This window comes from Propithecus coquereli, unplaced genomic scaffold (genome assembly GCF_000956105.1).
Source record: "Propithecus coquereli isolate 6110/MARCELLA unplaced genomic scaffold, Pcoq_1.0 Scaffold168, whole genome shotgun sequence".
Lineage (NCBI taxonomy): Eukaryota > Metazoa > Chordata > Mammalia > Primates > Indriidae > Propithecus > Propithecus coquereli.
The window spans coordinates 3521974-3543504 of NW_012141413.1; the positions used below are offsets into that span (position 1 = coordinate 3521974).

The following is a 21531-nucleotide window of genomic DNA, read 5'->3' on the forward strand; positions in this document are numbered from 1 at the left end:
GATCGCTTGAGCCCAAGCTTTTGAGGCTACAGTGAGCTGTGATGACTGCACTCCAGCCTGGGCCACACAGCAAGACCCTGTCTCTAAAAAAATAGAAAACATAGAAAATACTCACCCAGCGCCAAGAGCGGCTGCAGGTTTCCCAGGGAATTCCGGTGACTCTGAGGGAAGCGATTTAGCTCCCGGCCAACTCCGGGCGGAGCACAATCCACGTGGCCGGCACTGCCGCCAGGCCGGGGGAGAAAAGGGGAGTCTAGAACTCCGGCATGAGCCGAGTCCCTCAGTTCCAACAGGTTCCCCTCTTACTTTTTTCTTTTCGCAAAAATACCAACTGTGCTTTTCTGTCAGTTGCAACAACCAAAAAAGGCTTCCTGAGGGGCGTGATCATCAGTACTGAACACGCTGAGGCTGGCAGCGGGAGATAAGGGAGGGACAGAGGCCAAGTGAGGTGGCCGTGGAAGCGCAGCCTGCGGGGCCAGCTAGGCAGCCCAGGGAGGAGGCCGGGTCCCCAGGGGCGGGATCCCGCCAGACGCAGCAGCTGGGGACTCAGATAAGTTCCTCGGCTCTCTGAGACCTTCGACCTGGCCACGCGGGACCCAGGTCCTGCTGGACCGTTGTTTACGATCACGTTGAAATGGGCCTAATCCTGGCATTGTCCCCGGAGACTCCTGTCCGGAAATTCAGAGGGGCCCGTGCCCCAGCCCTGCGCCACGCCCGTGGCCATGGGGTCCCGGGAGTCGGTTCCGCCACAAGCCTGGCCCAGCAGGCTCAGGACGTTCTGCCTGACTTCCCCGCACCCAGTGGCCGGCCACGTTCCCTCCTGGCCTCCTCTGTTGATGGACAAGCGGGACATTTTCCTGAATGGTTTTGCTGGGAAGGGCTACCTTGCTCCCTTGGAGGGTGGAGTGTCATTTGGCTCCGCAGGGAGGTGCTGAGGCCTCGCACGGCCCTGCTCGGCGCCGGCGCCGGGCTGTGGAGGAAATCCAGCCGCCAACGCCCCGCATCCCTCCTGGGGCGGAGTGTCCTTCTGGTGAGTCCCGTGTTCCTCCTTCCATGCCAGAATGGAAGGATTATGCCTGTTCATTTGCACTGTCCTGTGATTTGCATTTTTCCAGACAAGGACATGACCTGAAACTCAGCTCACTTGTCCTTATGAGTCAGGAAGGAGGACTTCAATCTTAACGATCTAGAGAGGTCGGCAGAGCAAATGGTAACAGAAGCCAGATGTGATGCTTGCCACAGGAGGAGGAGTGGGTGACAGAGCCAGACCTTGTCTCTTAAAAAATAAAAGAACACTGTCCTGAAGGTGTGGGCTCCCAGCCAACAACTGGGTCGCCTTGCCGAGATGGGCGTGGCCCAGAGCCTCTCTGCTGAAGACACATTCAGGCCAACTTGCCTCAGGTGTTTGAAGTCCAAAGACACAGAAGCCATATCAGCATGATTCCATTCGTCTGAAATGACCAGAAGAGGCATCCCCAGATTGTCAAACCTGCCGCGGTGGCTCACGCCTATAATCCTGGCACTCTGGGAGGCCCAGGCGGGAGGATTGCTTGAGCTCAGGTGTTCGAGACCAAGTTGAGCAAGAGCGAGACCCTGTCTCTACTAAAAATAGAAAAAATTAGCCTGGCAAGGTGGCCTCCGCCTATAGTCCCAGCTACTCAGGAGGCTGAGGCAGGAGGATCGCTTGAGCCCAGGAGTTTGAGGTTGCTGTGAGAGAGGCTGACACCAGGGCACTCTAGCCTGGGCAACAGAGCGAGACTCTGTCTCAAAAAAAAAAAAAAAGAAAAGAAAATTGTGGTTGTCAGGGGCTGAGGAGATGGGAAATGGAAATGAGATATAACTGCTTAATGATCTGGGGGTTTTATTTTAGGGTGATGAAAATATTTCAGACCCAAACAGAGGTGGTGGTCGCAAAGCATTGTGAGCACACTAATGCCACCAAGGGGTAGTACTTTAAAATGGTCAATTTTATGTTATGTAAATTTCACCTCAATTGAGGTGAGGGAGAAAAAAAAAAAAAAACATAGAAAAAAGAATAAAAACAGAAAAGGGGGAGGAAAAAAGAAAAAAACAACAAAGGGAAAAAAGAGCTGCACTTCTGCCCTCTTGTGGATGGATTAAGTTAAAAAAAAGTAGAACCGAAGTCTCAGCAACTTTAGTGAAAATGGCGTTTTGTGGCGTTTGGCGCCCTCTGCAGGAAGGCGTGTGTCAGTACACCAGCCCTCTTCCGGGTGTCTTCTGCGGCTCTCGGGGAGCAGGAGAGATGCTGTGTCTGGAGCAAGTCCTCTTGCATCCTCCTCCCCTTCCTGTTCCTGGGACCAGCTTTGCCCCCCTGGCCCCGAGAAGGCCGGATTGTGCTCTGCTCTCCCAAAACCCCTCTGAAAACAGCTCGACCGGAGTTTCCCCTCCTGCAGACGGCCGCGTCCATGGCATCAGGCTCCGAGGACACATCACTCTGTCTTCCATGTCTCCTCCTGCTCCCCACCCCCGCACGAGCTTTCCACTTCCCACGGCCCCGGGTATTCCGGATCCTCTACGTGCGCGAAATGGTGTCCACCCAAAGCATGGAGAGTTCAGCTCGCCTCTCTTGGATCTTGAACCTACTTCTCGAGGCTTTACAGCTACTGTCTGCACACTGTCTGGCAGCCATCCCCCCCTCATATTTTCCCAAGGCCGCCCACTCCTGATGCAAAACATTAATTTTTCTCAATACTCTGTAAAGTGCTGCATAAATGTAGCTGGAAGAGCGTCCTTATGAGCATATCTCTCACCAGCGCCGCCTCTGTGGACATTTCAGCGCTGCCTCCGTGTACGATCGCTGGAAAGGCCCTGGGCTGGCCGCTCCTGAGGGGACAGGACTCAGCTGCAGGGAGAGGGAACTCTGGATCCCTTCGGATAAGGAGGAAGGTTCAACAGGAGATAGGAGGGCTTTATAACCTCGGGAGAAAAGAAAGTGAGATACAGCCAACATTAAGGACAGAAAAGTAATTAAATTCAGTGAAATACATGGGGTTGGATTATTTTGTGCCCAACAGTGGTTATTCATCCAAAACAATCTCTGCGTCAGGCATTCAGCTCCCGTGGAATGCACTAATGAATAAAGTCAACAAAAATGCCTCTGACCTCAGGAGCTTCTCTCTTCCTCCCACTCTTTCTCCTCCTCCTCCTCCTCTAAATTATTTGGCCCTGGGTTTCTATTTGTTGGGGGGTGGCTTTGATCACCACATCAATATCCTACAATGGTAGGTCTGTTTACATTTCCTACTTCTTCATGCCTAAGTCTTGGTGCGCTGTGTCTTCTAGACACGTGTCCCCCTCATCGGCGTTATCCCATTTGCTGTTTTCTGAGTTGTCTTCAAACACATGAGACAGCTCATACTGGAGAGACCCTCTGAATGTAAGGGATGTAATAAAGCCTTCAGATACTCCCGTAACCTTCGAAGACGTGAAAGAATTCATACCATAGTTAAACCCCGTGAATGTGAAGTATGTGGGAAGCCTTCGGTCACTCCAGTCAGCTTTATAGGCATGAAATGACTCATCCTGGAGAAAAACCCTACGAGTGTAAAAACTGTGGTAAATTCTTCAGGTGTTCCTGTTACCTTTGAAAGCATGAACTGACTCATGGTGCGTAAAAACGCCTACGAACGTAAGCGATGTGGTAAAGACTTTAGGTCTTCTGGGTCTTTTTCTCAACATAAAAACATCTCATAGTGGAGAGAAACCCTATGTATGTAAGGAATGCGGGAAAATACTCTTTTTTCTGAGTTGTTTTCAAACACATGAAAGAGCTCACACTGCAGAGAAACCTATGAATGTAAGGAATGTGATAAAACATGCAATATTACAAGTTCCCTTCAAAAACATGGAAGAACTCCTACTGGAGAAAACCCTATGAATTTTAAAACAGTTGGGCAAGGGCTTCAGTTGTTCCAGCAATATACAAAAACATGAAGGATTCATGCCGGAGAGAAGCCCTTTTAATGTAAGAAATGTGGCAAAGGATTCAATTTTTCCAGTACTTTCAAGGACATGAAATACCTATTGACTATAAGAAATAAACCTTCAATTTTCGCATTCTTTTTGAAAACGTGTTAAGGCCTTCAGTTGTTTCAGTTCCATTTGAAATCACGGAAGAACTCATTTCTGAGAAAAGCTCTATAAATGTACAGAATGTGGGAATACCTTCATTTCTCTCACATATGTTCAAAGACTTGTGGTAAAACAGTAGAGATGGATCTTAGAAATAAAAGAACGCACACTGGATTGAAACCCTAGTTTGCAAAATAAAGGAAAGTTTTCAAGTGTAACTATTTCAAAAGTTATGTAAAAACTCCCAGTGGAAAGAATCTTATAAATGTAAGTAACTTGGAAAGCCTGATGCAAGTCCATTATGGTATAATGCTCAAAAAACTCACACGAATGAAACAGTGTGCAAGTTATACACATATTATTGTTATTTGTAGCTCATTCTTAAAGAGGGTCTTTGGACGGTGGATTTCCACTTCTTGTACGAGGAAACAATCTCACCTTCTTGATACTACACAGCCTTCAACCCACAACCTATAGAATCCTTCCTCTCTTGACCGTGAGTGTATGTTAAACTAACTGCTGTCCTGATCTCTCCAGTGACGGGCATCATGTGTTTGGCTGCCCCAGCGGCCCTCGCGTGCTAATTCAACCCTCACCCGGGGGGTGAACTGGAGGCTACTGAAATGACTGGTGACACAAGCAGGATGGACCAGCCATGAGCCGTGACATCTGGCCAACTTTAACTGCTCTTGGCTAGCTGGTTTCATGATACATTGCAAGAGTCCTGGGTCAGAACCAATTGACGGGCTTTCACTTGGGTCTACACGGCACGTTGTGGTCTTGATCACCTGTTGCCATCTCTTCCCACACTAATACATTCTCCTCCACTAGACATGAATGGTTAACTGTCCCAGCGTGACTCGTAGTCAGGGTTGACCTGTGTTTGGCAGCCCCCTATCAGGAAGACGTCAGAAACACGTGTCTCACCTGCTTAGCACTCGGTCCTGATTACCAAGGGTCAGGCTACAGCTCTGTGGTCACTGCATCTTGTCTGGTCACCACCACTGGATGCTTAGGGCAGCCATGGGAACACTGTATTATTGTACAATCCTGGTACTGGTCCAAGGATGGACCTCAGCGAAGTTGCAGAAAGGAAGGAGACCCCCAGCCCTGGCAAGAATTAGGCGTGTCACCTAGTTGCCTGACAGAAATCATTTTGCATTCAAGAGTGGCAGCTTGCCTGTTTCCTGTGCTGCTGTGTGTACTCTCCTGATGAGGTACACAGCCACTGTGCTTCATGTTCCAGGAACTGATGAGCAAAGAAAAGGGGAAGGAGCATTTGGTATCGGCACCTCCCAAAGCACGGGAGGAGGCAACTCGACTGTTCTGCAATTGCAAAACACCTAGCCAGTGTGAGAGCGTTTCTTAGCGCAGTTGTTTGCCAGAAAGCCAGAGGTTTAATTTTGTGATCACAAAGCTAGATGGCAAAATGACCATACTGTATAAGGACGCTAACTCCAGGAAGACTGAGTGACACTCCCTGGGAGCCAAGGTGATCTCCAGTGTGTGTTCCTGGGCTTCAGAATTCTTCCCCATAACCACACAGACGGTCTGCGTTACCAGTGTTCACACAGAGACAGAGTAGAAATCCAGAATACTCTGAGGCAATTTTTGCAGAGAGAAGATAACAGTCGTGTGGCATGCCGAGCTCCAGAAACCCGATAGCAGATGGCTCACCAGGACCCTTAATGACCTCTGCTGGCACTACTACTGCCTATGCCTCTGTCTACCCAAATATCCTGGCCCTTCACTGTTAAGGGCGCGTGACAGTTCTCGGCATGGTCCTGGCTGACTCACTTCTCCCTGGTAGGTCTCAAGAGCAACTGTAGAAAGCGCTGGGAAGGCGGCATCCTGAGATTGGGAGGGACTGGCCAGAATAGCCAAAGCTCTTTTACGCTTCCCCATGGAAACAGAATGTTCTCCACACTTTTGCACACAGGGTCACGTCAACCCGAGCTGGGCTGCTTTCGGGGGTCCTTCAGTTGTGCGAGCGTGGCGCACGCAGTCAAGGCTCCGTCCTCTCCCGGTAGTGGCTTCCCTGAGCCTTGGGCAAGCGGCTCAAGTTAAATCCCAGTCTTCTGTTTCTTGTTGCCTGTACATAACTAATAAATTCTGCTTCGTGTAACTTGTGTGTGAATGTGTTCTGTCCCATCTTACTTACACGAGTTGGTAGCCAGTGCTTCAAAATTGAGAAAAACACCCGTGGCACCCTGTGCCACAATAAGATGGTTAATTTAGTCAAATCTAAGCCTAGGGTCCTTATACCCTGCAACATAACTGTTGCCACGTTGGAGGCCTGGAACAATGAATAGATATCTGAGGCTGTCTGGAGGAAAAAGAATTATGAATATGAGTAGAGTACAGAAGTGGCCCTCACCTCAAATATTTTCCCACCCAAAAATAAAACAAAAACAGAAACAAATGTTAGCAGTTTGACCCAGGTGGAAATCCAACATTTACTTAATAGATAAAACAAAAATTAAATAGTTGCCAATTAGTTTTATGCTTCTACAAAATACCTTGTGAATTAACTTCTCATCTGTTGAAATGCATCAGTTGGAAAACCTCACTGTCTGTAATTCATACAGACCTCAAATAATTACACCTGGAGATACCACAAAATTTAAATATGGTACCCCTTATGCTATTATGGGGAGTTACTGTTTATAAAACAGTTATGCCCATCTTTAGCCATGAAAAAACTATCATCTTGCCTAAATTCTCCATAATCGTGACACCCATTGTGCCAAAAAGTCTCATATTGGGCCTGGATTCCCCGACCCAATGAGTAATAGGTTCTTGACAAAATGGGAACCTCTGAACCCCACCACTTAAAACAAGTTAGCGTGGCTGACCGTAAGTTATTTGGCATATGTAAGTTCTCTGGCAGGTTATCAGGTACTGATTCCATTTCATTAACATAGATCTGTTCAGATTATCTACTTCTGCTTTTGTGGGCTTTAATAGATTGTGACTTTCCAAGAGTTGGTTCAGTTCATCATGGATATCACATTCATGAGCATGGAGTTATCAATATTCTTTTAATGTCCATGGGATCTGATATGATGACTTTTCTTTCATTTCTGACATAAGTAATTTGTGTTCTCTCTCTCTCTCATTAGCCTGGTTTGATGTTTATCCATTTTATTGATCTTTTTAAAGAACTAGCTTTTATTTCATGGATTTTTCTCTGTTGATTTCCTGTTTTCAATTCTATTGATTTGCGGTCTAGTTGTTTTTATTTCTTTTCTACTGATTAACTTAGGTTTGTGTTCTAATTTTTAATGTGCTAAACTGAAGTGTACATTATGGGATTTGTATTTTTCTTTGTTTCTAATGTATGTATTCAATACTATAAATTTCTAAGCATTGCTTTCTTTGCATCCATAAATTTTGATAAGATGTATTTTCATTTTTATATTTATTTATTTATTTTTTATTTTTATTTTTTTTTGAGACAGAGTCTCACTGTGTTGCCCGGGATAGAGTGCCGTGGCGTCAGCCTAGCTCACAGCAACCTCAAACTCCTGGGCTCAAGCGATCCTCCTGCCTCAGCCTCCCAAGTAGCTGGGACTACAGGCATGCGCCACCATACCCGGCTAATATTTTCTATATATTTTTAGTTGTCCAATTAATTTCTTTCTATTTTTGGTAGAGACGGGGTCTCGCTCTTGCTCAGGCTGGTTTTGAACTCCTGAGCTCAAACAATCCGCCCGCCTCAGCCTCCCAGAGAGCTGGGATTACAGGCGTGAGCCACCGCGCCCGGCCTTCATTTTTATATTTAAATCACTAATTAAATTTGAAAATAATATAATTTTACTGTTTATCCTATGAAGTAACAATCTTGAGTTTTGGTTAACAGTTTTAGAAGCAGATTAGAAATAATTCAAGTGTGTGCTTAAAAAAAATGGTTATATAACCGCATCGTCTTACACACCTACATAAAAACAAGGGGCAGTTGTTAACTGATGTGAAAAGGTCTACAGGATTGAACAGTAGAACAAAAGGGAAAGTGTGTTGCAATGTATGCACTGTGTCACCTTTGTATTACTGCTGTCGTCACCTACAGAGGTCGGTGGCCCCTAACTGAAAGTCTGGGCCAGACGTTGAGACCGATGACACTAATCACACAGAGAGGGGATGAGAATGCTTCCTACTTTCATCACTGAGGTGGCTTGGAGAACAGGGCAGGCCTTTCACGTAGCTGCAGAACGGCTTGAGGGAATAGGTAAAGGAGACTAGCTTGAGTTTTTAATGTGGTTTGGGGCCCGGGTGAGCGTTTTCATGCACTTGTGCTCAGGCGGGGGCTGTGCAGTTTGGCTCTGCTGCTGGCACCAAAGGAGGGACCCAGGCTTTCTTATCACCTTGCCTAGAAGCGGGGCCCAAGGGGAAGCATGAGGAGGGAGGCACAGAATGTGTCAGCTGTCATGCCGCAGAGAATGGAGTCGGACACCCTCCCTTTCTCTTCCACCAGGTAAGGATCTTAGGAGCCATCATTACCATCTGCTCAAGAAAAAATCTGAACTAAATATTAATAACTCTTCTTAGATCTATCAGATAACTGATATCATAGGGGACATCCATGCCCCAAAACTGCAGACTGACAGATGGACACAGATGGACTCCTCGTGGGAGTCGGGCCACGGCCACGGGCCTGGCCACTCTAGGCTTCTCGGGAGCCCGGGCAGGAAGGTGGTGAGTGTCTGAAACCGTCGGTTCTCTGCCGAAAAGGAAAATACTCTGCCCTAGTAACCTGGCATTTGCTTTTTCAAAGCCACCTTTTCCTCTGTCCCCATGGGTTGTCACAGGTCCCCTCTGCACCCCAGGAACACCCTTTAGACCCCTGGGCCGGCTGCATGGCCCACACCTAGGTCAGGCCTCTCAGAGGGACGCTCCTGCCACTGCTGTGAAGAGGAGAAAACATCATGGGGAAAGGCCTGACCCCGGCGTCCTGCAGTCGGGAAACTCAACCACACAGGGGAGGGACCCCTAAGCGGCTTTAGGGGCTACACCCACCACTTCCCTGACCCCTACCCAGGCTGGTCCCCAGGACGTGGGTGTCCTCCTGTGGACCTCTGGGCCGTAATCAACACAGGCCAATAGGACCCAACATGCCCCTCGGTCCTTCCCAAAACATTAGGAAACTCTGTGTACTGAAGTAATAGTACAATGTCTGCATTTCTGCTCTGAATACGGCTCCCTTGGAAACTCTTTGGATATCCCTTTGGAGTCGCTTTTAATAATTTGCTGTTTGAACTTAATAGTAATAATTCTCTTAATTTATCTTTCCCTTTAGCTTTTCAGATTGAGTAATACACTACTACATGCTTCTGAAACTGGAGTGAGCACAGTCTCAATTTTGTGCAGGGAGGATGCACAAGAACAGAATATCCATGGCACGTCTCTTTGCAGCTTCATTTTTACAGCAAGATTTGGAAGAAACAAATTTAAGTAATTTCCAAGAAATTAAAACTTCAAAACAAGGCTGGAAAGTCATCTTTCTTAAATATCTGTCGGTAATCTGTACCTGACATGAGAGACTTCCTCCAAGAAAAAAACCTCTGAGGATAACCTATTTTCCATTATTATAAATAGTAAGAGTTGGAAATCATAGCAAGTGAATCAAAAACCTTGATTTGTGTGCACCTGTACTCCCAGCTACATGAGAGGCTGAGGCAGGAGGATCATGGGAGTCCAGGAGTTACAGTGATTTACTATGATCACACTACTGAACTCCAGCCTGGGTGACAGTGTAAGACCCCATCTCGAAAAAATTAATTAATTAAAATTAAAATTAAAAGAAGAAGAAGAAGAAGAAAACTCTGCCCTGCCAGTTTCCTAAATCACAATGTGGCCTTGGTATGACTTCATTTGTACTTTTTTTTTTAGGGGGGGGTTGTTGACCTTTTGGATATAAAAATGTAGGTTTTTAACCATTTTTTTGGAAGTTTTCAGCTATTAGTTGTTGATTTACTTTTGTGCCCCATTTAATTTTTCTATCTCTTCTCTCTCCTTGGATTCAATCATTCTACAAGTCTCTAAGGCTCTAATTTTTTCTCAAAGTTTTTTTCACTCTTCAGATTGGATAATTTCTATTGCTTTGTCTTCTGTGTCTAATCTAAGAATAAATTGAAAAATATTCTTTCTCATTTCATTATAGTTCTGTTTCATTCTTTTTTATAATCTCCATTTCTCTACTGAGGTTCCACATCTGTTCACTCATTATGAGAATATTTTGTTTTACTCCCACAAATATGTTGATAACAGCTGCTTCCAAATCCTTGTCAGCTGATTCCAACGTCTTAGACATCTTGGGGATAGCTTCTACTGCCTCCTCTTTATCTTGCGTGTGAATTATATTAATATTATCATGCTTCTTCCATGTCTCATGAATTTTAAAATTGTGCACCAGAAACAAATGTCAGTTATAGACTCTGAGTTCTGTCATAACCCTTTGAAGGGTATTGTTCTATTTTGAAGAGGGAATTAATTGGGCTGGAATTAAATTCTAATGCTTGTCTCCTTTAAAGTGGGAACAACTGAAATCCTCATTCAGTTCTTATGCATACAGATATCCTATATATACAATATATAGATGTGTGTTTCTATATGATGGCATATAATAACAAGATTTTATCATTTTTGTCTGTGAGGGTGGTAGTTCAACAAACCACTCCACCATTATTGAAAGCCGGAACCTCATTCGTTTGCTTTTTGTATTTTATATAAATGAAATTATATACTATGTATACGTTTACATCTACTTTCTTTTATGAAACATTACATTTGTGATATTCATCCATGTAATTGCACATATAGTGCAGATATCATATTAAAAAGTCTGTTTATTGTGGTAAAATATACATAAAATTAACCACTTTAACCATTTTTAAGTGTACAAGTCAGAGGAATTAAGCACATTCACATTGTTTTGCTTTTTTCATCTTGCAAAACTGAAACTCTGTACCCATGAAATGACATCCTCTTGTTTCCCTCCCTCTAGTCCCTGGGAACCCCTCTTTTACTTTGTGTTTCTATGAATTTATCTACTCTAAGTGGCTCATGAGTGGAATCATACAGCAGAGTTAAGCTATGGTGAAGAGCGATACACAACGTGTAACGTGTACTTACTGAACGGAATAAGAACACTAACAGAGACCAGTGATAGTGATGACAGATAAAGACAGATAAAAAGAAAAAGAGATCGGAAGGGCACATTAAATTTCTGACAATGGTGCCTCAATACCAGAGCAGTGAGGCCCTTGCTCCAGTCCCGGGGCTGGTGAGTGGGGGAGCTGGAGCCCAGGGCAGCTGTCTGAACCCCAGAACCCACGCTTGACGACCCGACTTCCCTGAGCCCTGACACACTCTGCCTCTGCCCTTCGAGCACTGAATCGCCCCAGAGGTTTATCACGGCCTGTCCGCCTGGCCGAGAGAGTGTTGTTAGCTGGCTGAAATACGGGCTCCCGCTCACAGGATAGGTGGTAGCTGCAGGAGAGGCAGCTGTGAGGCCACCAGGAGCCACAACCCAGGCCCCCTCCCAGTGCCTGGCCGGCAGCTGCAGTGCTGGTGCCCCAGTAGTCACCGTGCAACGGGCCTGACGTTGCCCAGGGAGCCAGGGCCACAGCTCTCTGCAGCTGGCCACAGGGAGAGTCTCTTCCTACCCTCCGCCAATCTGCTAGGCCTTCACCTGTCATCGGGACTGTGCTACTTGGTGGGCTGGAACCACACCCCAATTCTTCCTCAGGGAGAAGGTGACAATTGTCTGCAGCCCCCTGGAGCAGCTGCATCTCTGGGAGGATTTTGATCTCCTGGAGCCAGAGGGAAGGACAGGACCCTGACAGGGCCTGGGTGGAAGAAGATGAAGGGTGGTTGTGGGGGAGGGAGGGAGCAGGGGTTGAGCTCCGGGGCTTTTATCTTAGGGGCCCCCTCCTCCCTCCAATCCTATGCAGGCCACGTCTGTGTTCAGAGTGGTCATAAACACGCCTCCCTCCACGAATTGGCCCTTGATTGCAGTCCCTACCTGCACCTCCTCTTGGGATGGGTCTCCTCTTTCTGTGCGGTAAACCCTCCCAAGAAATATAAGCTGCAGAGGTGGAGCCAGTGCATGTCCTGCCCAGGGGGTCTCTGACTTCCACACCTCCAAGCTTGCAAAGAGAGGGCCCCAGCTGCTCACCTTCCTCCTCTTCTGGGTGTAGACCACATTTCCTGGGGAAGGCAGACAGCCAAAGCCCATGAGAAAGGTCCTGCAGCCTGAGACGAGCCCCACCCCCTCCCCCTACCATGCTGCACTACCCCCAGGGCCGCCAGGGGATGTGCACAAAACAACACTCAGGCTCTGGGTTGTGGAGGAGGAGAGGGAGAAGGCTCAGGACCTTCTCTCCCAACCCTCTCTGCTGACAGCCAGGGAAACTGAGGCCTTGCATAGAAGGGAAGTGCTCAGCCACTTATGAGCTGCCTCACCGTGGAGGGGCCCAAAGTCACTCTCCTCCCATGGGCACCTGAGGGAGAGGCTGAGTCCAGCTCAGCCGGAACCCCAGGCAGCTCTGCAGCGCCCTCGGGGAGCAGGCCCTGGCGGCTAATGTGGGGCCTCCACCTCTCGTGGGTCAGATGGGCCTGACGCCCCAGCGCACGGGGGCAGCTGCGAGGCTCTCCTGAGGAGAGTGCTGAGATCTAAGGGCTCAGCCCAGCACTCTCTCCTCCCACTCCTCAGGGTCCTGGTCCCCAACCTGCCCATCCCGGGCTCACTCACATCCACACAATCCTGCACGGTACTGTCCAGCATCACCAGGTCAATGAGGAATGTGCCCAGGGATAAGGTGACACCCTGTGCAGTCAGGCTGGTAGTGGTGGTGAGCACCCATGCTCAGGTGCCTACCCAAGGCCCGTTCCAGAAATCTCCTCAATCCCTGTCTCCTGGACTCCTCTACTCAGGTTTCCCACTTGGAGCAGCCAAAGACCCTCAGCTGCCTTCCCCCCAATTGCCCCCTTCCTCTCCCTAACCTGGCCTCCAAGGCCACCAAGCACCACCTAGTTATCTCTATGGTGGGATTTTAACAAGCCACAGTGTCTTCTGGTCCCCGCCCCCACCCTTCTCTCAATCCACTGAGCCCAGCTCTTCCAGGCCCTTGCTCTGGTCTCTCTGATGGAGGCTTTTCAGCCACTGTCACAACAGAAATGAAGGATGAGGGAGAAAGACCCTCTTCTCTTCATGGAGGCCTCCAGCTGAGAAAGGCGGCCCTGTCCTTTGACTCCCTGAAGCCCCTCCTATCACAAAGACACATTCTTCTGCTTCTGCTGCCTCATCCGGGCTCTCTGGGGGTTCTTCTCCAGGCTGGCCAACTTGGAGGTCCACACCCACCAGGGTCAGGAACGAGGTCAGCGAGACGATCCTCCACTCACCCAGTTACAGCCCAGCCCCACTGACCCTGGGTCCTGGATATCTGGCCTAAGTCAGCTGGTGCAATGCTACCGCCACCTCCAGTCAACTGCGGTTCTAGATCCACTCCCAGCTCCAACACTCACTTGGTATGTCACCTCTGGCACGCAGCCTGGCCTCCCTGAGACTGTCCCTCACCTGGAAAGTGCCATGGAAACCACACCTGCCTCACAGGGTCTCCTGAGGACTGTCATATACCTGTCACCATTGTTCTGACCATAACCCCTCTAAGAATCAAGCACAAGCACCCTCAGTTTCCTTTCCTCTCTTGAACCTCGCTTCTACTCTGTGAGGCCGGCACAGCCTGATCACCATCCCTACATTTTCCAGATGAGGAAACAGAGGCCCATAGAGGGCACTGACTTGCTCAGGGCCCCCCAGGAGAGCCTGGCTCCACCCCACACCCAGCACCACCACTGACCAGGGTCCCACCTTCTGGTCTCTCTATGCTTAGCCATGTCCCCAACAGAGCCCAGCTATGCAGGAAGTGGGACAGGGTGTCTTGGGAGGCCTAGTTGAGTGGTTTCTGCCCGTCCCAGCCTCACTGGAATGGAATCTCTGCCCACAAACAGAGTGTGAGGCCATTTTAAAGGCTTCATGAGTCTAATGATGGAAGTTTGCACAGAATTGACTCTTCCTCCATTCAGAATGTGGTGACCTAAAGTTGCCATCTCTGACTGATAAGCCAGGGTCTTCTCAGAGTAACTGGTGGTGACACTTTGCTTCCTCATTTACATGGAAGGTTTTGAGGTCTGGTCAGGAAGGACCCACTAGGAATGCATGAGTCCCCCATGTCCTTCTCACAAGCCATCTGGAGCACATGTCACTGCTAACTGGGCTCTGGGCTCAGCATCCTGTGACTATGTTGATTTGCAGTGTCTGCAAAGGAGCAGAGTGGGAGTTGCAGCAAACACGTGTCTGTCCTATGTACACCCACTGGATGGAACCCCCTGTCTCACAGGGTTCCTCTGCCATCCCCATCCCTAGTGCAGGCAGGGAGTCCCCCCTGCAGAGGTGCAGTGCAGGCAGAAGCAGAAAGGGTTTGGTTTCCTGAGAAATTGCTGGGCTGATCTGGAGAAGGAAGTGAGCCCCTCTGCATCTACCCAACAGCCTGGAGAAAGCTACTTGACCACAGGATGGAGCAGCACTGGAGCCAGGGACCTGTCACTCTGCCAGTTCCTGCCCCTGCTGAGCAGCCCAGCTGGAATCCCCACACCCCATTACCAGGGCCTCTTGTCACCACACTTGTAAACTGCCCATGGATGAACACACCTCCCTTCCCGTTAGTCCAGACTAGAAATGACTAGTGATTTTATGATTTTCAAGTAAACTCGGTGAAAAGGTAAACACACACGAACACCCCTGACCCCTAACCTCCTCAAACCTCACCCCTTTCTCTGCCCCCCACCCTGAAATACTTGCTTCCCACCTCCCATCCTCCACTTTTCCTTGATGAGCAGATCCTGCTTCATGTGTTTTCTTTTGTGAAGATTTTTTAATTTTCTGGAATTTTTTCTGTGAAGAGGGGAAACAAGGAAGAATAAATTTGGGAATAATGGGAGGTGTGCAAGTTCAATTCCCTTTTATTTGAGAACCAAATGGATCTAAACTGCCTGGAGGAGAGTTTCCACTGGGCTCCTCTGAAGCCCAAGGGCTCCGTGGGACAGGAGAGGGGCTTGGTGGAGGCCAACCAAAGCAGCTCCCTCCTGGATGCTAATACACCATGTTGACTAATCATTAGCCCCTGCTCTGGGAATGCCTCTCAGATTTCTACTTTATCAACTGTTCCTTGTGCAAGAACACAAAGTGTAAATCCTACCCTTAGGTCAAAACAACCTTGATTTTATCACACAAAGTACAGGCCATGATGTAGATAGTATTGGCACTTTTGCCTTTTCCTGGAAGGTCAACTTTAATTGTCCTGCACATTAACATGTATATGATTTTCTTATACTATATAAGCTCTATATCTGGGATATAACACCACGGCAATCTACCTGTCTTGTGGCTACACATGACCATGCTCCTGTTCATAAATACTCCAATAAATCACCCTCTACTGACAACCTCAATTTGCCTGCCTCTTTCTTTGGTTTCACGGCTCCTTCTGCATTTGGGCACCACTTTCCACGTATGGTCCTTTTACAGAACAATTGGTGAGGTACCCAGGACAAGTCCAGTAACCAAAGTATGGGCAAAAGGAAGAAGTATTGGAGTGGAAAATCTGGAGTGTTCCTCATCTATTTGGGGTGGTGGTGTCCAATTTGTCAGATGCCTGTGAACTACTAAGTTAGTACAAGGATGTCCTTAAAATGCCTGAGTACCCAGAGAACTACTTAGGAGAAAACTGCATTACCTCCTAGGGTAAGGAACGTCACCATGTGGCATCAGTGGTGGACTGCCCATCATGAGGAGCTTTGCAAGTGGCCGCAGAAGCATCATTAGCAGCTAAGGTGAAGGTACAAAAGCTAGATAAAAAAAATACAGTTAGAAAAGGGTATGAAAACTTCCACATCCATGTTAACAGTTAGCTTTGTGGATAACTTTGAAACTGAAGAGATGCAGTTGGACACTCTATCCTGCTGTTTTGTGCAGCTGGAAGGGCAGAAGCTGCTCCAGCTGAAAGTGTCAGCATGTGACAGTCCATCTATACTCAACAATATGAAGGGCAAGAAAATCACACAATTACTCTAATTGAATAGGCAACAAGTGAAAAGGACAGGATTCACATGGGGAGATTTTGCACACCGGAGACGTGACATTTGTGAGAAATAAATTTAATGTACAATACAGAAACTAAGCTTGCTTTAAGAATTTCTAAGGCCTAGTTTGCCACTAAATCATCAACTCTTCTGAAATTATCTGTTTTGATCCACTACTTCCATTTCCTTCTGAAGATAGGTACACACCCATGCATTTCTTCCTCTGTAGTTCTCTTACACAAAGTTTACTTTCAGTTTGACATATTTGTATATTGCATTCAATGTAAATCAAAACAACTTCTATGTGTTCATTGGCCCAGAAAAGAGCCATATGCGAAGAAATATATTTAGTAAAATTTTATGAATAGTGATTTAGAATGTAAAGGCATGGCTTTGAATTACAGTCCTATATTGTCTTTACTATAACCATCATTAATACCTCCATAGTTACAAAAAGGAGAAAAGGACACAAAATGCTAACTATGAAAACAGTATTGTGCAATTTATTGGAAGTTTAAGTCCTCAGGAATAAGAGATTACTAGAGAATTTATTCCAATGTGTTACCAAATAGTACATTATTTTCATCTATTAACCACAATCTTGGACATAATAAGATAGCTTAACATTAGTGGCAGGGTAATATTTCTTCATTCTATACCAGTGTTAAAACATTTAGTTTTATTAATCAAATTAATTAACCTAAGCAAATCAGGCTAAGTAAATCATTTTGCTCCCTGGTCAAAATACAGTCAGAAGCACTAAAGAAGCATTATATTTTGTCTAATATCGTGATCTTAGAGCAATGCTTTCTTCAATTTTAAAGACTAAGGCTAATTATTTAGTGCACATTGATTGGAATACATAGACAACCTTTCAGACAGGAGTTATCTTCACTTTCCTCTGATATCTGTGAAGATGTTTTTATTTATATCACATGAAACAGCATTCAAAATGTTTATGTCCTCTGTCACATCACATAATACTCAAGATTTCTATTTCATTCTACTATAAGTGAGAAACAAATTTAATGTAGAGATGTCAGTATTTTAACTAACTGGCCAGTTTTTTCCTACTTAAGTAGCAATTGACAAAATGATTTATTTTGAAAATTCATAATGTTTCTCTTAGTTTAATACAGAAGAAAAATGTCCTGAATCTATACCATGTGCTCACATATATCGTTGTATAATCCTAATTAAAAAAGCATCTTTCATTATATATTCTTAATGTATTTTGCATTTGTCATAGAGCTTTCATGGAAAAATTGATACTAACCATAGTCACCTAATATTGAATCACTTCTCATAGCTCTGATGCAGAAAGAACAGCCCACATATTTTCATATAAACATGAGGGATTAAGGCATAGCAGCAACTAATTTGAGAATTGAATTACATCAATAATATCTGCTTTTGAAGAATTTCAAACACTGTCAACATAAAGTACCAATGAAATATAATTATACCTGTCCAAACGTCAATGTTCTTGTTCTTTTGAAAAATGTGATCAGATAAATTATCTAATTGCTTTGGCTTTGCATTATTCTCTACAATATTCTAGCTTAATGTAAAATCTGAAAGTGTGCTTTAGTTTTTACTTGAGTGAATCCTCTGATGCACTTAGACTTAAATTTTGGTTAAATACTTCCCCATGTTTATTGCACCTGTAAAGTTTCTTTGCCCATGAATGCTCTGGTAATTTAAAAGTTGTATATTTTATATAAAACTCTTTTCACGGCCGGGCGTGGTGGCTCACGCCTGTAATCCTAGCTCTCTGGGAGGCCGAGGCGGGCGATTGTTTGAGCTCAGGAGTTCGAGACCAGCCTGAGCAAGAGCGAGACCCCGTCTCTACTAAAAATTAGAAAGAAATTAATTGGACAACTAAAAATACATAGAAAAAATTAGCTGGGCATGATGGCACATGCCTGTAGTCCCAGCTACTCGGGAGGCAGAGGCAGAAGGATCGCTCGAGCCCAGGAGTTTGAGGTTGCTGTGAGCTAGGATGATGCCATGGCACTCTAGCCCGGGCAACACAGTGAGACTCTGTCTCAAAAAAATAAAAAAAACTCTTTTCACATGTATTACATCTATAGGGTTTCTGTAGTATGAATTATCTGATGTTGAGTAAGGTGTGAAATACAGGTAAAAGCTTTGCCACATTCTTCACATTTGTAGGGTTTCTCTCCAGTATGAGTTCTCTGATGTTGTCCGAGGCTTGCAGACTGGGTAAAGGACATGCCACATTCTTGACATTTGAAGGGTTTCTCTCCAGTGTGAATTCTCTGATGTTGAGTAAGGGGTGAAGTACGGCTAAAAGCTTTGCCACATTCTTCACATTTGTAGGGTTTCTCTCCAGTATGAATTACCTGATGTTGTCTGAGGCTTGCCGACTGGGTAAAGGACATGCCACATTCTTCACATTTGAAGGGTTTTTCTCCAGTATGAATTCTCTGATGTCGCGTAAGGAATGAAAAGTAAGTAAAGGACGCACCACATTCTTTACATTTGTAGGGTTTCTCTCCAGTATGAATTTTATGATGTTCACTAAGGTGTGAAGTACGGCTAAATGCTTTGCCACATTCTTCACATTTGTAGGGTTTCTCTCCAGTATGAATTACCTGATGTTGTCTGAGGCTTGCCGACTGGGTAAAGGACATGCCACATTCTTCACATTTGAAGGGTTTTTCTCCAGTATGAATTCTTTGATGTCGTGTAAGGATTGAAAAGTAAGTAAAGGACACACCACATTCTTTACATTTGTAGGGTTTTTCTCCAGTATGAATTTTATGATGTTCACTAAGGTGTGAACTACGGTTAAAGGCTTTGCCACATTCTTTACATTTGTGGGGTTTCACTCCAGTATGAGATACCTGATGGTGTTTAAGGCTTGAAGACTGGGTAAAGCATATACCACATTCTTCACATTTGTAGGGTTTTTCTCCGGTATGAATTCTCTGATGTTGAGTAAGGCGTGAACTTCGGTGAAAGGCTTTGCCACATTCTTTACACTGGTGGGCTTTCACTCCAGCATGAATTCTCTGATGTTGTCTGAGGCTTGATGACTGGGTAAAGAATATGCCACATTCCTCACATTTGTAGGGTTTTTCTCCAGTATGAATTCTCTGATGTTGTCTAAGGTTTGAAAACTGAGTAAAGGAAAAACCACATTCTTGACATTTGTAGGGTTTCTCTCCAGTATGAATTCTCTGATGTTGAATAAGGCGTGAATTACGGTTAAAGGCTTTCCCACATTCGTTACATTTGTGAGGTTTCACTCCACTATGAATTCCCTGATGTTGTCTGAGGCTTGCCAACTGGGAAAAGGACATGGCACATTCTTCACATTTGTAGGGTTTTTCTCCAGTATGAATTCTCTGATGTTGTCTAAGGACTGAAAACTGAGTAAAAGATATGTCACATTCTTTACATTTGTAGGGTTTCTCTCCGGTATGAATTCTCTGATGTTGAGTAAGATGTGAACTACGGTTAAAGGTTTTACCACATTCTTTACATTGGTAGGGTTTCTCTCCAGTATGAATTCTCTGATGTTGAGTAAGGTGTGAATTACAAGTAAAGACTTTGCCACATTCTTTACATTTATAGGGTTTCTCTCCCGTATGAATTCTCTGATGTTCAGTAAGGCGTGACCTATGGTTAAAGGCTTTGCCACATTCTTTACATTTGTGGGATTTCTCTTTGGTATGAATTCTCTGATGTTGAGTAAGGCGTGAACAACGCTTGAAGGTTTTGCCACATTCATTACATTTATAGAGTTTATACCTGTATGGGTTTTCTCCAATATTAATTCCCTGATGTTGAGAATGTTTCCCTGACTCAGTTAAAGCTTCTACACATTCACTATATTTGCAGGAATACTCTTGAACACAGATATTTTCATGGCTAAAAAGTTTTAAACATTGATGAAAGACTTTCTCACATTTTTTAGATTTGTACTGGATCTCTGGATAATGAACTTTCTGATATTTTCTACAGTATGAGTCTTGGTTCAAGGTCTTTTCAGGTTTATTGCATTGATAATTTTTCTCATCAATGTCAATATCCTGGTAATTATTTAGGGTAGAATCCTCGATAAAGGACATCAAAGCTTTATTGGATATGTAATATTTTTCCCAATTATCTATTCTTTGAAATTGATTAAGCAATGATGACTGAGTACATACCTTATCATACTGATCACATTTGTAGATTTTGGCACAAGATGGTATTATTTTTTGGTGGAAGCATAATAAAGTTTTAACAAAGGACCCATAAAATTGATCACATTTAGAATTATTGTCTTCCTTCTTAAATCTCTGAGCTTCAGAAATATCTGGCTGAACACTTAATGCAATTCTATTACCAAAGTCCTGGGTTTCTTTGGGGCTTTTCAAAGACTTCTTATTGCTTCTTTTAATATGGAGTGCTAAAAAGAAATGCAGATAGAGTTTAAAGAGATGTTGAGTCAAGTGAGAACAAAGATGAATAACTATTACAGCAACAGAGAGACTGCAGAATATATAAAATTGATCACAGAAGGTCTTTACCTTAATGTAGATTAAGGGCTCTTAAGAAGACACAGGCAAACCTTTTTAATGGGAAAAATCACAGAGTACTCAAAAGAAGACACATTCTGCCAACAGTTTGAAGAAGTGCCCAGAATGTCTGCTGTGGCTGTGTGGTACCAAATTTGCCCTGGTCAAAGCCATTCCATAAAGGATGGAACAGGTAAGTGTTTTTAAATGACTAAAATTCCAACAAAAATCACAAGACATCAAAAAAAAAAAAAAACGAGGAAATAAAGTCCAATAAAAAGACAAAAATATTCATGCAATCCTAAGAAGTGAATATCTATGAAGTAATTTAAAAAGAATTTAAAATATCTATCTTAAAGATGCTCAATCAGGTAAATAAGAACACAGACAAAAAAAATAAAAGGAGGAAAACAATGCAAAAAGAAATCGAGATTACTGTCTGGGCACGGTGGCTCATGCCTGTAATCCTAGCATTCTGGGAGGCCGAGGAAGAAGGATTGCTTAAAGTGAGGAGTTCGAGACCAACCTGAGCAAGAGCAAGACACTGTCTCTACTAAAAATAGAAAAAATTTAGCTGGGTATGGTGGCACACACCTATAGTCCCCGTTACTCAGGAGGCTGAGACAGGAGGATTGCTTTAGCCCAGCAGTTTGAGGTTGCTGTGAGCTAGGCTGACACCACGGCACTCTAGCCTAGTGGCACTCTTGCAACAGAGCAAGACTCTGTCTAAAAAACAAAAGAAGTAAACCTAGCATTCTGGGAGGCC

The 21531-nt window shown here is 45.0% G+C and overlaps 1 protein-coding gene across 1 annotated transcript in view; it reads right to left on the reverse strand.

Annotated features, from left to right (window-relative positions):
* Positions 1 to 18320: 18320 nt before the first annotated feature.
* LOC105808124 (zinc finger protein 98-like) overlaps positions 18321 to 21531 on the reverse strand; it is a 59206-nt gene continuing 55995 nt past the window's right edge. Inside the window, exons 6-7 of the mRNA XM_012641685.1 lie at positions 19104 to 20042; positions 18321 to 18683 (exon numbers count right to left, since the gene is read on the reverse strand). Coding sequence (XP_012497139.1) covers positions 18321 to 18683; positions 19104 to 20042 — 1302 coding nt within the window. The remainder of the gene's footprint in view (positions 18684 to 19103; positions 20043 to 21531) is intronic.